At 37.7% G+C, this 13,142-nt stretch overlaps 2 protein-coding genes, 1 long non-coding RNA gene and 1 pseudogene across 4 annotated transcripts in view; 2 read left to right on the plus strand and 2 right to left on the minus strand.

Moving 5' to 3' along the window:
- Nucleotides 1–953: 953 nt before the first annotated feature.
- Nucleotides 954–5,917, minus strand: LOC134877481 (uncharacterized). 2 transcript variants are annotated; one of them, XM_063902988.1, is made up of 3 exons: nucleotides 5,860–5,893; nucleotides 4,864–4,946; nucleotides 954–3,736 (listed from the first exon to the last, which is right to left on the minus strand). In XM_063902988.1, the coding sequence occupies exon 3, from the start codon at nucleotides 3,689–3,691 to the stop codon at nucleotides 2,804–2,806; it is 888 nt and encodes a 295-aa protein (XP_063759058.1). In that variant the 5' UTR covers nucleotides 3,692–3,736; nucleotides 4,864–4,946; nucleotides 5,860–5,893; the 3' UTR covers nucleotides 954–2,803. The 2 variants fall into 2 exon arrangements, with proteins under 2 accessions (XP_063759058.1, XP_063759057.1); XM_063902987.1 differs by lacking the exon at nucleotides 4,864–4,946 and having other exon boundaries at nucleotides 5,860–5,917.
- LOC134877987 (uncharacterized) lies at nucleotides 3,898–4,621 on the plus strand (annotated as a pseudogene).
- Nucleotides 5,918–6,461: 544 nt separating the features above from the next.
- The window catches only part of med15 (mediator complex subunit 15), a 29,611-nt gene continuing 22,930 nt past the window's right edge, over nucleotides 6,462–13,142 (plus strand). The window contains 3 exon segments of the mRNA XM_063903923.1: nucleotides 6,462–6,619; nucleotides 8,467–8,554; nucleotides 8,664–8,715. Coding sequence (XP_063759993.1) covers nucleotides 6,552–6,619; nucleotides 8,467–8,554; nucleotides 8,664–8,715 — 208 coding nt within the window. The 5' untranslated portion in view covers nucleotides 6,462–6,551.
- LOC134878107 (uncharacterized) lies at nucleotides 9,041–11,340 on the minus strand. Its single transcript, XR_010167653.1, has 2 exons — nucleotides 11,295–11,340; nucleotides 9,041–10,386 (listed from the first exon to the last, which is right to left on the minus strand). It is a non-coding gene; the product is annotated as an uncharacterized LOC134878107 (long non-coding RNA).

Raw genomic sequence — 13,142 nt, forward strand, 5'->3', positions numbered from 1 at the left:
AATCAATCAACTGTTGTGTTAGTGGGAACGTTTTCTCAACCAAAATACAAACAAGTTAAATACTTTAATCCTTCATTTACACATGTAGAATGGATATCACAAATAATGAGAAGTGGTCGCAAAGGGATCTCTGAAATGTAAACATTTTAGATTTTTACATTAAATTACATTTGACTGACACTTTTATCCAAAGCGACTTACAATCAGTACACAAACAATAAAGATTAAAACTCAGAACAATAACTTGAGTTGGAAGGCTTGCATTAATATTGATTTTATTTTTTAAGTTCTTTTATTTTTATATTTCTTTTCTCCAGAATTTAATTCCCAAGGTACAACCGAAACAGAAGCGTTTTCAGTTAGCGACGTAAGATCTGCAGAGTTCCTGCTGCTCTAGTGTGCTTGTTGCGTCATAAATGATTATTACATTTATTAACCATACATGCTGTATCAGGATTAAAGTATGTTTGGTTTTGCTTCAGATATATTGGCTGAGATATGAGATGTTTAAAAGCAGTAAAGATATGTTTATAAAATGTAATTTGAATGTTTTTGTACTAAAGTATTTCCATTACCTTCTACTTTCAGCTTTTATTGCATTAAATCTCAGATGGAATATTATAACTTTTAACGGCACTACATTTATCTGTTAACTTAAATCACTTTGATGATTCAAATTATTCAAATAAAATAAACTATTCAAATACTTTCTCAATGTACAACTTTGGTTACGTTCACAAGCTACCCAAGCTAAAGTAAAGTTCACCTTGATGTGCTGCAACATTAAATAGATCAACTTATTAATCCATTAATAATTGAAATACAATAAATGTGTTATTCAGGAATAGGCAGAAAATGAACCATTTGCTCTTTAAAGTTATTTGACTTTTAACAGAGTATTTATACTGTGGATATACTGTATATATAACCCAGAAAGAAAAACATACTGAATGCACAGGAAAAAGATGTATTTATTGACTTTTATAAGAACATTCAACCATGTGGATACAGCGCAGAAACTGCAAGAATCATGCAAGTACATTAACTACAAAGAGACATCAACTACTAAGATTCATTTTATGTTTAGATTACATTACAAATGTATGAATTGGTTGGCTAGGTAATGTATATTGTTTATCAACCCCCGGTTATGTAAGTGTAACATGTCCTCATACGTAAGTGACAGAGGCCAAAATGACATATATAGGGCTATATTAAACTACTGTATGTGAAATAGAACTACTTGCAGACCTGCAAAGATTTACTAAAGTACAAGTAGCAATCGTGCAGTGTAAAAACTAGTGATGGGTATTCCGGCTCTTTTCAGAGATTTGGTTCTTTAGGATCGGCTCCCTTAGAAGAGCCAGCTCTTACGGCTCCCAAACAGCTCTCCATTTAGTACCCACTGGAGCCTTCTAGTTTAGCCTAATTTAGCAATTATAAATGGTTTGTGTGTTGGTATGCAAAAGCCTTATTTTTATGCAGTTTTTATTCCAAAAAAACTTACACAGTTACTATTTTTTTTACATTTAATCAAACCTTAAAATGAACAACTCAACACAAAACCACAGCAAACAAATCAAATAAATAAAGGCCTTTAGATAAAAGTATTTAGTGCTGGTTGGCATACAGAAATACTAGATGCCTCTATGCTTGGATGGGTTGATGCGATTACTGCGAATACTGGCTGGAAGGAATTTTTCTTGTGGCACTTGCATTTAAAAACCGGCTCCCCTGTCTCTCTGTCTCTTTGTGTGTACACAGTTACAAGTAAAAGTCCTGCATTCAGAATTGGACTTAAGTAAAAGTTTCAAAGCATTAACATTAAGAAATACTTTAAGCACCAAAAGTAAAACCAAACTTTAAGCAGCAGATACAATACAATACAATACAAGACAAGAAGACAAAAGAATACAACTATTCTATACATTTTATCAAAAGGATATGTGCAGTAATTTGTTTATCACTGTGTTACTTGGTAAAGGTGGGGTCTATTCGAGGGAACTTCTGGGTAGTTTAACCTATAATTATAATGTGTGATGATTTATATTTTCTATTAGTAACCTAAATCTGCAAAGTAACTGGTAACTAAATATGTTAAATAAATAGAGTGGAGTAAAAAGTACAACATTTGCCAACAAAATGTAGTGAAGTTAAAGTATAAAGGACCATAACATGAAAATACTTAAGTAAAGTACAAGTACCTACAGCTGACTACTTATATTTATATTTAGGAAGAGATCTTGGAATTTCAACTTCATGTGATGCCATGGGGCCTAAAATTAGTTTCTTGCATTGACTTACGCTGGTAGGTCGAGTAGACCTCTATAAATCAGTGAATAATATTTATACGTGATGGTATTACAATAAGTGATGAGCAAAAGGTGCTTAACAATGATGTAGACTCATTTAGGCTCCCACAACACCCTTGAGAAAAACAGGAGTTAAAGACTTTAGTTTGTCAGTGTCGTTTTGACTCGGAGTGGACATGTCCTGACAAAGACCTGCAAGACTCAGACGAGTCAAACACTATCAAGGCTTGGAAAACTTTGAATCAAAAGACTTTAATAATACGAGTCAATGCAACCCAGAGAAAAAAAAGTCTCAATCAAGAACAAGAGGAATGAAAAGAGCATCAAGGCTGAAATGATTCTTTGTGTAAACCCCAATATGTCAAAACTAACAGCAGGCTATGATGATACCACCTTTCATATGTCCAATCTATGCAAGACATCGATAAAACAAGATAAGATGAAACATATTTTTCTGGCCACATGGTGTATCTCTTTACATCAATCTCCCTTTAGAAATGAAAGAAGCCTTTCTGATCGACCAGCTCCTGCAGGTTCTGTCTAATGTCATGAAAGTACTGCAGGATCTCACCCTTCTGCCTCCCATACCTGTGATTATAATAGACCTCAAGATATTTGTCATAGTTGCCTTGAGGGTTTATAGCATGCTTTTTTGAATTTTCATCCACTAGAAATGTTGCATCAGGAGCCATGTGGCACTTGGCTTCTATCACCTCCTTGAGCTTTTTGAACAGCGGGTCCAGGTCGCTCTGGTAAGCTGAGAGGACAGTCTCTATCGAGTGGCAGGTTTGATTCCCTCCCATTCTCACCAGGTGAATCAACATCTGGATGTGGAATGCTGCCCCGTTCACCCAGGCCTTCAGTGCCTCAGGCGACATGTGCCCGTCGCTCACTATGGAGTTTTTCAGCCTGGTGAGGGTGGTGCTCAGCTGGCCTTCACTCTGATCAATTTTACCCCTCAGATTGTGTTTTTCCGTAGCGAAAAGAACACAATGTAAGAGGCAGTTGACGATCAGATTGGACATCTCCGTATTTTCAGCAAACACACACCGCAGAGCTTCCTTCGTGCTATCTTCTGGTGGACTGGAGGCACAGTTGTCGATGTACAACGCAATGCCCAGCGCTCCAAGGCCGGTCACTTCAGGACCCGACCTCACTTTGACCACCACTCCTGTCATGCCCCTGATGAAACATCCTTCATCGTCTGCTTGCATTTTCCGCTTTTCGTAGAGTTGTCTCAGGTGGTCCGAGGAAGCCAGACTAAAGAACCTTGCAATGCTCTTGTTGACTCTCAAATCTGGACCCTCTTTGAGTCGTTTCACAAAAACGTCCGTTTCATCCTTCACCCGTACGTCTGCTGTGTTCAAACAACCGGCCATGCTTGGGGTCAGATCAATGATGGGAGTTGGAATTTAATCCTAAATCTGCAACACAAATTTTTAGAATCTTCAGTCAAACAAATCTTGTACTCCATTTTTTTTTTGTGAATTACAAAAAGCGACTGATGTCAGGACACCAGGAAGAATCAAATACTACAATTCTTGAAACCAACTCAATAGCACAGTATTAAACAAAACCCCATATATACCTAAACAAAACTGAACTGCTCTCCATCCCAGGTAAGGACTTTCTCAATGATCTTTCCATCAACATTGGCACCTCTGCTGTTTCAGTGACCCAGACCAAAAGGAACCTGGGTGTGACCCTGGCCGATCAACTGTCCTTAACTTCTAACATCGCTGCTGCAACCTGATCCTGCAGATACACTCTCTACATCATCAGGAGGATACGCCCCCTGCTGTCCCAGGAGGCAACACAGGTCTTGGTCCAGGCTCTGGTCATCTCATGCTTCGACTACAGTAACTCCCTCCTGGCTGGTCTACCTGCAAACGCCATCCAACCTCTACAGCTAATTCAGAATGCTACAGCCCGACTGGTCTTCAACCTCCCCAAGATCTCATCTCTCCTTCGCTCCCTTCACTGGCTGTCAGTGGCTGCCAGAATCTGCTTCAAGACACTGGTACTGGCCTACCGAGCTGTGAAGGGATCAGCCCTTTCCTACATCCAGGCCTTGGTTAAACCATACAATCTATCACGTTCACTTCGCTCGGCATCATCCAATGGGCTTGGTACTCCATCTCTGCGAGTGGGACCCAGGTATCCCGCAAAAATAGGCCTGTTTGCTATCCTGGCTCCCTATTGACATCACGACAGCAGAAACTCTGCATATCTTCCGTCGCAAACTGAAAACGCATCTGTTTCGATTGCATCTTTCTTGCAAAAAAAACAAAAAACCTTTAATGGCTTAACTTAGGCCTTGTAACCAGTGTTGCCACAGTGTTGCAAAAGTAATCTGATTACTGATTACTCCTTTAAAAAGTAACTTAGTTACTTTACTGATTACTTGATTTTAAAAGTAACTAAGTTAGATTACAAGTTACTTTATTAGTTACATTCAGCAGCTGCCGACAACGTGTACCCCCTGCCGCCTCAACACAAAAATGAGTCCAACATACTGCCCGACCAACGGCTTCAACTCTCCCCCACTTACTGGTTTTGCACCGAAGTCCAGCTTTGGTTGTTTGGGTGGTGGGGGACCTCCTGCTTTAGTTGCAGCGCTCTGCTTCGCACCACCTGGTGGGACTTGCTCTGTAAGTCTGACTGTACTGTGCTGCGACTCCAAATGTTTCTTCAAATTTGACGTAGATAGCACTTTGTCTCCAGCACAGAGAGAACAACGAACCTTAATATTGTCATCTTTAGCTGACAAACTCAAAATAGTGACTGTATTTCCAGCTAGAAAACGCGCATCTCTCTCCTCCCTCCATTGTTCTTTACGTTTGTGTCTATGCGTGGTATTACACGTGAGTTGTCCTCATGCTGAAAACTAGACTGAATTGTCGCATAGATGTGACTCCCCGAGACGCAAGAAGAAAGTAAAAATATATCTTCACTAAGGAAAATGATAAAAATAGTAACGCGCAGTGACTTCGATAATCGGATTACTGGTTTGGAAATAGTAACGCGTTAGATTACTCGTTACTGAAAAAAAATATCACTGCTTGTAACTAATTCACTAGCGCTTATAATGGTATGACTCGCTTGAAGTGAGTATATCTGCACTTTGGGGTGTGGCCAGCAGCAGCTGATTAGCATTTAAAGCTACAGAATCAGCACTTTTAGAACAGGGCTGAAAAAGAGGGGTTTATGGTATGCTACAATGATCTGTTTGGTGTTTCAGCCTAACACTTCAGTGACATGTTCTGTATATATCTGATACCTATGATAAACTGTTGAAAAAGATCTTCGTCCTCGTATGATATTAATTAACCTGATAACCTAAAATGGCAACTAACTTTTCTCTATAGTGAGAGGAAAGAAAAGCTAAACATACTGAAGACTATACACTCAATGTAACTGTACAGACCTCATACATGGGTAAAAGCTGCCACTCGATACAAATATGCTTGTTTTCCCTATAATAAGCTAGTATACATAATGTACAAAGTGATTAATATCCTCGAAATACAAATAAAACAACACTTACTTGTGGTGATAGATACACACAAACACCAACTGAAATCTGAGTCAGAAACGAAACTAGTTTTGTTTTTGCAATGCAGGCAAGTTGGAACATCTGTAGGTGGGTGCGTGTGTGTGTGTGTGTGTGTGTGTGTGTGTGTGTGTGTGTGTGTGTGTGTGTGTGTGTGTGTGTGTGTGTGTGTGTGTGTGTGTGTGTGTGTGTGTGTGTAGGTGTGTGTGTGTGTGTGGCCAACAACAGATTAAACCGCTCCCTTTAAGTGCACTTCTCCCGTTCAGGATGAGCTTGTGCTTCTTTGGTTTCAAAGTGATTATCTATTTGAGTTTATGCATCATAAGTGCCAAAGTCAAAGCCCCATTAAAGTGCAGCACTAACCCTCTTCACCAAAGTGGTTCCAGGTCACAGTTTGATTTCAGGAATTTGATTTGTAACAAAGTATTTTTCCACTCTGGTAATCTACTTTTATTCAAGCACAACATCTGAGTAATTTTTCCATCTCTGGGTATGTACTTTTACTGCAGTAAAGTCTCTGAATTAGTCTCTCCCGCTGCAATCCTGCGGTTTGCCAGCAGGCGGCGATACCGTTTATTAATAGAAACACAGCAGCCGCCATTTTCCCCTGAGCGGAAGGAGGAAGCGCAGAGGGAAAACATTAAACTCTTGCAGTAAAAACCCTCCATAAATATATAAATTCTGTGATGGACGGCCCCGGGACGGATAGTGACTGGAGGAGCCCTCAGTTCCGACAGAAAGTCGTCGCTCAGATGTGAGATATTTTTTTTCAGTGTTTTGTTTTTGGCTCAATCTCTGTTTCTGTTTCTGTTGCGATAGGCTATTTAGCTAAGATAACGTTAGCTCGGCAGAGAAAGCGCGTCACGTCAAACCGTGCTTAAAAAACTGAAAATTAACACTGACTCCTTTGATATTAAACTTAGCACCGGTCAACAAACATAGCAGAAAATACGTCAAGCAAGACCCGTGCCCATTCTTCAATTCGGCGTACATAACAGCAACAAAACAATGCTTAGTATATATTTATGTCATATTTTATTATTAGCATTATTAGCTGCTAGTCAGCCCACACAGCGAAATAACTCTTACTCGGTCAAGCATCACTCGAGTTGAGATGGACATTTTATATAAACTTTTTTTTAAATGTGTTTATTCACAGAATATGGAACCCATTTATTTAAGCGTTGTTTATATACTTTTACTACCACAAATACGTTTGTGTATGTTCATTACTCATTCTTGACAAATGTTTTTTTTTGGTGTTTAATTATGCTGGGCAAAAATATTTTTCAAAGATAAAAATAAACGAAGCCAAAAAAAGTATCCACCCATTCAACATAAATATTTGTATTTTTCAAGTGTAATGGAAATATGGCTTTACATGTATTAATACAGTTGCATACATATCATATATATCACTTCTAGTATGCAGGCCACAGGGCTACACATACAGTAATACCTGTAATTTAAGAATCCTTTCCACCTATGACATTTCAAATGATCCAAGTCCCTAATCGCCAAACATGCACTTGTTGTGTCAAATACACTTTTCCTTATACAAAATGTAAATACAGTTGTAGAAAAAGTGGTTACAAAATATAATTAAAAATATCAAAAACCCTAAAATGCAATTATTTTTCTCCCTCCTTCCGCTGACCAATTTGCATGTCAAATATAACATGTAAAATAGGCTCTTTGTAAGGGTCAAAGCAATTGTTTAAATCATAAACTGTTCTTTATAACAGTCATTTTACACTGAAGGTGTGTCCCTCAACATGCATGCAACCCTGTTACTGAAACTTTTTAAATTTGGTGGAGGAAGTGAAAGTGAAATTACACACTGGTAGTTAGGTTATCAAGACATTTTTGATTTCAAAGAATATCAGACATTAGAATAATAAAACTGCACAACAAAAATAATAAATAAATAGACTCTGGCTCCATTAAAACACACTAGGCCAAATGTTATACTAATGGGAAACTCGCAGATTTTTCATGGTGCCTACAACGTTATATGTGATATTGTGATAATGCGATGTTCTGATATAAAAAAACACACATGTAAACAAGACGGGCAATATGGAGGTGGATAACAAAACTGTAAAATGACACACTTTATTGTGATATTTATCGGTATTGAGATATGCATGACTGATATCATGATAAAAGATATAACAATATCAGCCGGCCTTTATATCATTTATATTTTAAGCTATCAGACTAAAATTGATGTTTTTATTAAAAATGGAATAGTTTGCAACATTTAAGATATTTATATACAATAATAAAATCTACGATACAGTTAATTTATATACCGCTTTTTCTTGTATTCTCAGAAGCACTTTTCAACCTCAACATTACGTAAAAGCATATAAACGTACATGCATACAATTCAAAAACACAACATGCAGTAAAATGGATAAGTGAAGCAACAATAGTTAAAATAAAGATCACATAAAAAAAAATGATTCATGAATGAGCAGTTTATAAAAATGTATCATGTTCAGAAAGCTGTAACTGCATTGAATATTTTCATGTTTAAAGACATAGTGTGAATGATAAAACCATGTTCAAGTTTTTCCTCCATGTGCATGATTGCAGTGAAGAGGCTATGAGGAAGGCGGGAACCGCACACACCAAATCGAGCAATGACATGGAGAACCACGTCTACGTAAAAGCCAAATCCAGAGTGAGTACTGGGAGTTTTTCCCACTGCAGGGCAGGAGTTTGCTGAAAGATGGAATAAGGATTCTTTTCATGATGGACGTTGAAACAGTTGTCTCTCTTTCTTCCCTCAGGAGGAGTATTTATCTCTGGTCGCGAGGCTGATCATACACTTCAGAGACATTCGTGAGTATTTGACACTAAATACAGGGCCGAACTGATTAGTTTGATTTCATATCAACATTCATATGCTACACATCTTTTAAACTGTTGTTTTCATGTCATGTATTTGGGTTGTGAAGTCTTTGTCATAATTCATTATAAAGGGATGTAGGAATCCTAAAACCAATAATTGAGTCAGTGTGAGCACTTCCTGTTCCCTCAAATGAAAGTAAATGGCTTTTTTGGTAGATGCCTGAAACATAAGGTTGTGGTTAAGTCAAGATAAAGAGATTTTCACATTTTGTCCTCCGACATGAAATATTCCAGGTAATAGTAATAATGATAATAATAATAATAATAATAAAGCTTTATTTATATCGCACATTTCATACACCAGGTGCTTTGACAAATTGGCATACATTACAAATTAAAACAGAACAACAAATTCTCCTCACATCAGACAGTAAGATACAACAGTTTGAGAGACACAGGAGGTAAAAGGTGTGATACACATTTCAATACGATAGAATAAACAATGATTCCTCTCAGAAACATGAAGGCAGACATAAGACAAAAATAAAAGATTCAATAAAACATAAAAACCTATAAAATAAAAAGATGTATAATAAAATAACAATGATTATCATAAAAGTGTAAGGCAAGGCGAAGATTATTTATATAGCACCTTTCAACACGGCAATTCAAAGTGCATTACAAAAAATAAAAGACATTATGAAAAAATGCAGCGGAAACGCATTATAAAATGGCATTTAAAAACAGTAGTTAAAAAGCAAAGATTGTAAAATAAACACAACAGGTATAAAATCCATGAGTAAAAGTTACACTGCAGTGTGACATATGAACAGTCTGGATTCAACAGTATTAAGAGTGTAATAATAATATTTTTAATAAAGATACAATTATTAAATAACCAATTAAAAGGAAATGTCACAATTAAAACTTTAAAATAAATAGCATTTAGCAATTAGCAGTGCCGTTAATGCAGTGTATAACTTTACCTGATTCTTTTAAGTAAAAACAGTGGTGTGTGAATCTTAATTATAACTTTAGTTATGCTCCCAACATGCTGTGCCACCCTGCACTCTTCCCACTCGTGATTGAGGTCAGCGAGACCCTGTAAATCCCCACTGCAGCAGTTCATTTAAACTTCAGAGGTGAGCGTTGCCCAAAAACAACAAAAAAAGCTTGGCTTTACGAACCCTACAATTCTTAACTAAAATAAACTAAAGACACGTCTCTAAACTGAGCTCCTTGCTTAGTCTTACCCACCAGAGAGAGATCCTGGACGACCCCCCAATCCATGTTATGTCCCCGCTCATCAGCATGTAGTTGGAATATGATGAAGTTTTGATCAAAACTTGAATAAATCATTCTGTTTGAAGGAGACGTTTTACCAGCAATATAAAATAGATGCAGTGAAGTTATTATAACCTGTTTGACTTACGAAACAGTTTGCAAACTTCATTAGAGGATTACAAGTTACTTTATTAGTTACATTCAGCAGCTGCCGACAACACCCCCCCTGCCGCCTCAACACAAAAATGAGTCCAACATACTGCCCGACCAACGGCTTCAACTCTCCCCCACTTACTGGTTTTGCACCGAAGTCCAGCTTTGGTTGTTTGGGTGGTGGGGGACCTCCTGCTTTAGTTGCAGCGCTCTGCTTCGCACCACCTGGTGGGACATGCTCTGTAAGTCTGACTGTACTGTGCTGCGACTCCAAATGTTTCTTCAAATTTGACGTAGATAGCACTTTGTCTCCAGCACAGAGAGAACAACGAACCTTAATATTGTCATCTTTAGCTGACACAAAAATAGTGACTGTATTTCCAGCTAGAAAACGCATCTCTCTCCTCCCTCCATTGTTCTTTACGTTTGTGTCTATGCGTGGTATTACACGTGAGTTGTCCTCATGCTGAAAACTAGACTGAATTGTCGCATAGATGTGACTCCCCGAGACGCAAGAAGAAAGTAAAAATATATCTTCACTAAGGAAAATGATAAAAATAGTAACGCGCAGTGACTTGGATAATCGGATTACTGGTTTGGAAATAGTAACGCGTTAGATTACTCGTTACTGAAAAAAAATATCACTGCTTGTAACTAATTCACTAGCGCTTATAATGGTATGACTTGCTTGAAGTGAGTATATCTGCACTTTGGGGTGTGGCCAGCAGCAGCTGATTAGCATTTAAAGCTACAGAATCAGCACTTTTAGAACAGGGCTGAAAAAGAGGGGTTTATGGTATGCTACAATGATCTGTTTGGTGTTTCAGCCTAACACTTCAGTGACATGTTCTGTATATATCTGATACCTATGATAAACTGTTGAAAAAGATCTTCGTCCTCGTATGATATTAATTAACCTGATAACCTAAAATGGCAACTAACTTTTCTCTATAGTGAGAGGAAAGAAAAGCTAAACATACTGAAGACTATACACTCAATGCAACTGTACAGACCTCATACATGGGTAAAAGCTGCCACTCGATACAAATATGCTTGTTTTCCCTATAATAAGCTAGTATACATAATGTACAAAGTGATTAATATCCTCGAAATACAAATAAAACAACACTTACTTGTGGTGATAGATACACACAAACACCAACTGAAATCTGAGTCAGAAACGAAACTAGTTTTGTTTTTGCAATGCAGGCAAGTTGGAACATCTGTAGGTGGGTGCGTGGTGTGCGTGTGTGTGTGTGTGTGTGTGTGTGTGTGTGTGTGTGTGTGTGTGTGTGTGTGTGTGTGTGTGTGTGTGTGTGTGTGTGTGTGTGTGTGTGTGTGTGTGTGTGTGTGTGTGTGTGTGTGTGTGTGTGTGTGTGTGTGTGTGTGTGTGTGTGTGTGTGTGTGTGTGTGTGTGTAACAACAGATTAAACCGCTCCCTTTAAGTGCACTTCTCCCGTTCAGGATGAGCTTGTGCTTCTTTGGTTTCAAAGTGATTATCTATTTGAGTTTATGCATCATAAGTGCCAAAGTCAAAGCCCCATTAAAGTGCAGCACTAACCCTCTTCACCAAAGTGGTTCCAGGTCACAGTTTGATTTCAGGAATTTGACTTGTAACAAAGTATTTTTCCACTCTGGTATTTCTACTTTTATTCAAGCACAACATCTAAGTAATTTTTCCATCTCTGGGTATGTACTTTTACTGCAGTAAAGTCTCTGAATTAGTCTCTCCCGCTGCAATCCTGCGGTTTGCCAGCAGGCGGCGATACCGTTTATTAATAGAAACACAGCAGCCGCCATTTTCCCCTGAGCGGAAGGAGGAAGCGCAGAGGGAAAACATTAAACTCTTGCAGTAAAAACCCTCCATAAATATATAAATTCTGTGATGGACGGCCCCGGGACGGATAGTGACTGGAGGAGCCCTCAGTTCCGACAGAAAGTCGTCGCTCAGATGTGAGATATTTTTTTCAGTGTTTTGTTTTTGGCTCAATCTCTGTTTCTGTTTCTGTTGCGATAGCCTATTTAGCTAAGATAACGTTAGCTCGGCAGAGAAAGCGCGTCACGTCAAACCGTGCTTAAAAAAACTGAAAATTAACACTGACTCCTTTGATATTAAACTTAGCACCGGTCAACAAACATAGCAGAAAATACGTCAAGCAAGACCCGTGCCCATTCTTCAATTCGGCGTACATAACAGCAACAAAACAATGCTTAGTATATATTTATGTCATATTTTATTATTAGCATTATTAGCTGCTAGTCAGCCCACACAGAGAAATAACTCTTACTCGGTCAAGCATCACTCGAGTTGAGATGGACATTTTATATAAACTTTTTTTTAAATGTGTTTATTCACAGAATATGGAACCCATTTATTTAAGCGTTGTTTATATACTTTTACTACCACAAATACGTTTGTGTATGTTCATTACTCATTCTTGACAAATGTTTTTTTTTGGTGTTTAATTATGCTGGGCAAAAATATTTTTCAAAGATAAAAATAAACGAAGCCAAAAAAAGTATCCACCCATTCAACATAAATATTTGTATTTTTCAAGTGTAATGGAAATATGGCTTTACATGTATTAATACAGTTGCATACATATCATATATATCACTTCTACTATGCAGGCCACAGGGCTACACATACAGTACCTGTAATTTTAAGAATCCTTTCCACCTATGACATTTCAAATGATCCAAGTCCCTAATCGCCAAACATGCACTTGTTGTGTCAAATACACTTTTCCTTATACAAAATGTAAATACAGTTGTAGAAAAAGTGGTTACAAAATATAATTAAAAATATCAAAAACCCTAAAATGCAATTATTTTTCTCCCTCCTTCCGCTGACCAATTTGCATGTCAAATATAACATGTAAAATAGGCTCTTTGTAAGGGTCAAAGCAATTGTTTAAATCATAAACTGTTCTTTATAACAGTCATTTTACACTGAAGGTGTGTCCCTCAACATGCATGCA

The sequence above is a fragment of the Eleginops maclovinus genome, chromosome 16, assembly GCF_036324505.1.
Source record: "Eleginops maclovinus isolate JMC-PN-2008 ecotype Puerto Natales chromosome 16, JC_Emac_rtc_rv5, whole genome shotgun sequence".
In the NCBI taxonomy this organism is placed as follows: Eukaryota; Metazoa; Chordata; class Actinopteri; order Perciformes; family Eleginopidae; genus Eleginops; species Eleginops maclovinus.

Coding starts and splice junctions, on each gene's coding strand:
- LOC134877481 (XM_063902987.1), bottom strand. CDS start 3,691: ATGGCCGGTTGTTTGAACACAGCAGACGTACGGGTGAAGGATGAAACG.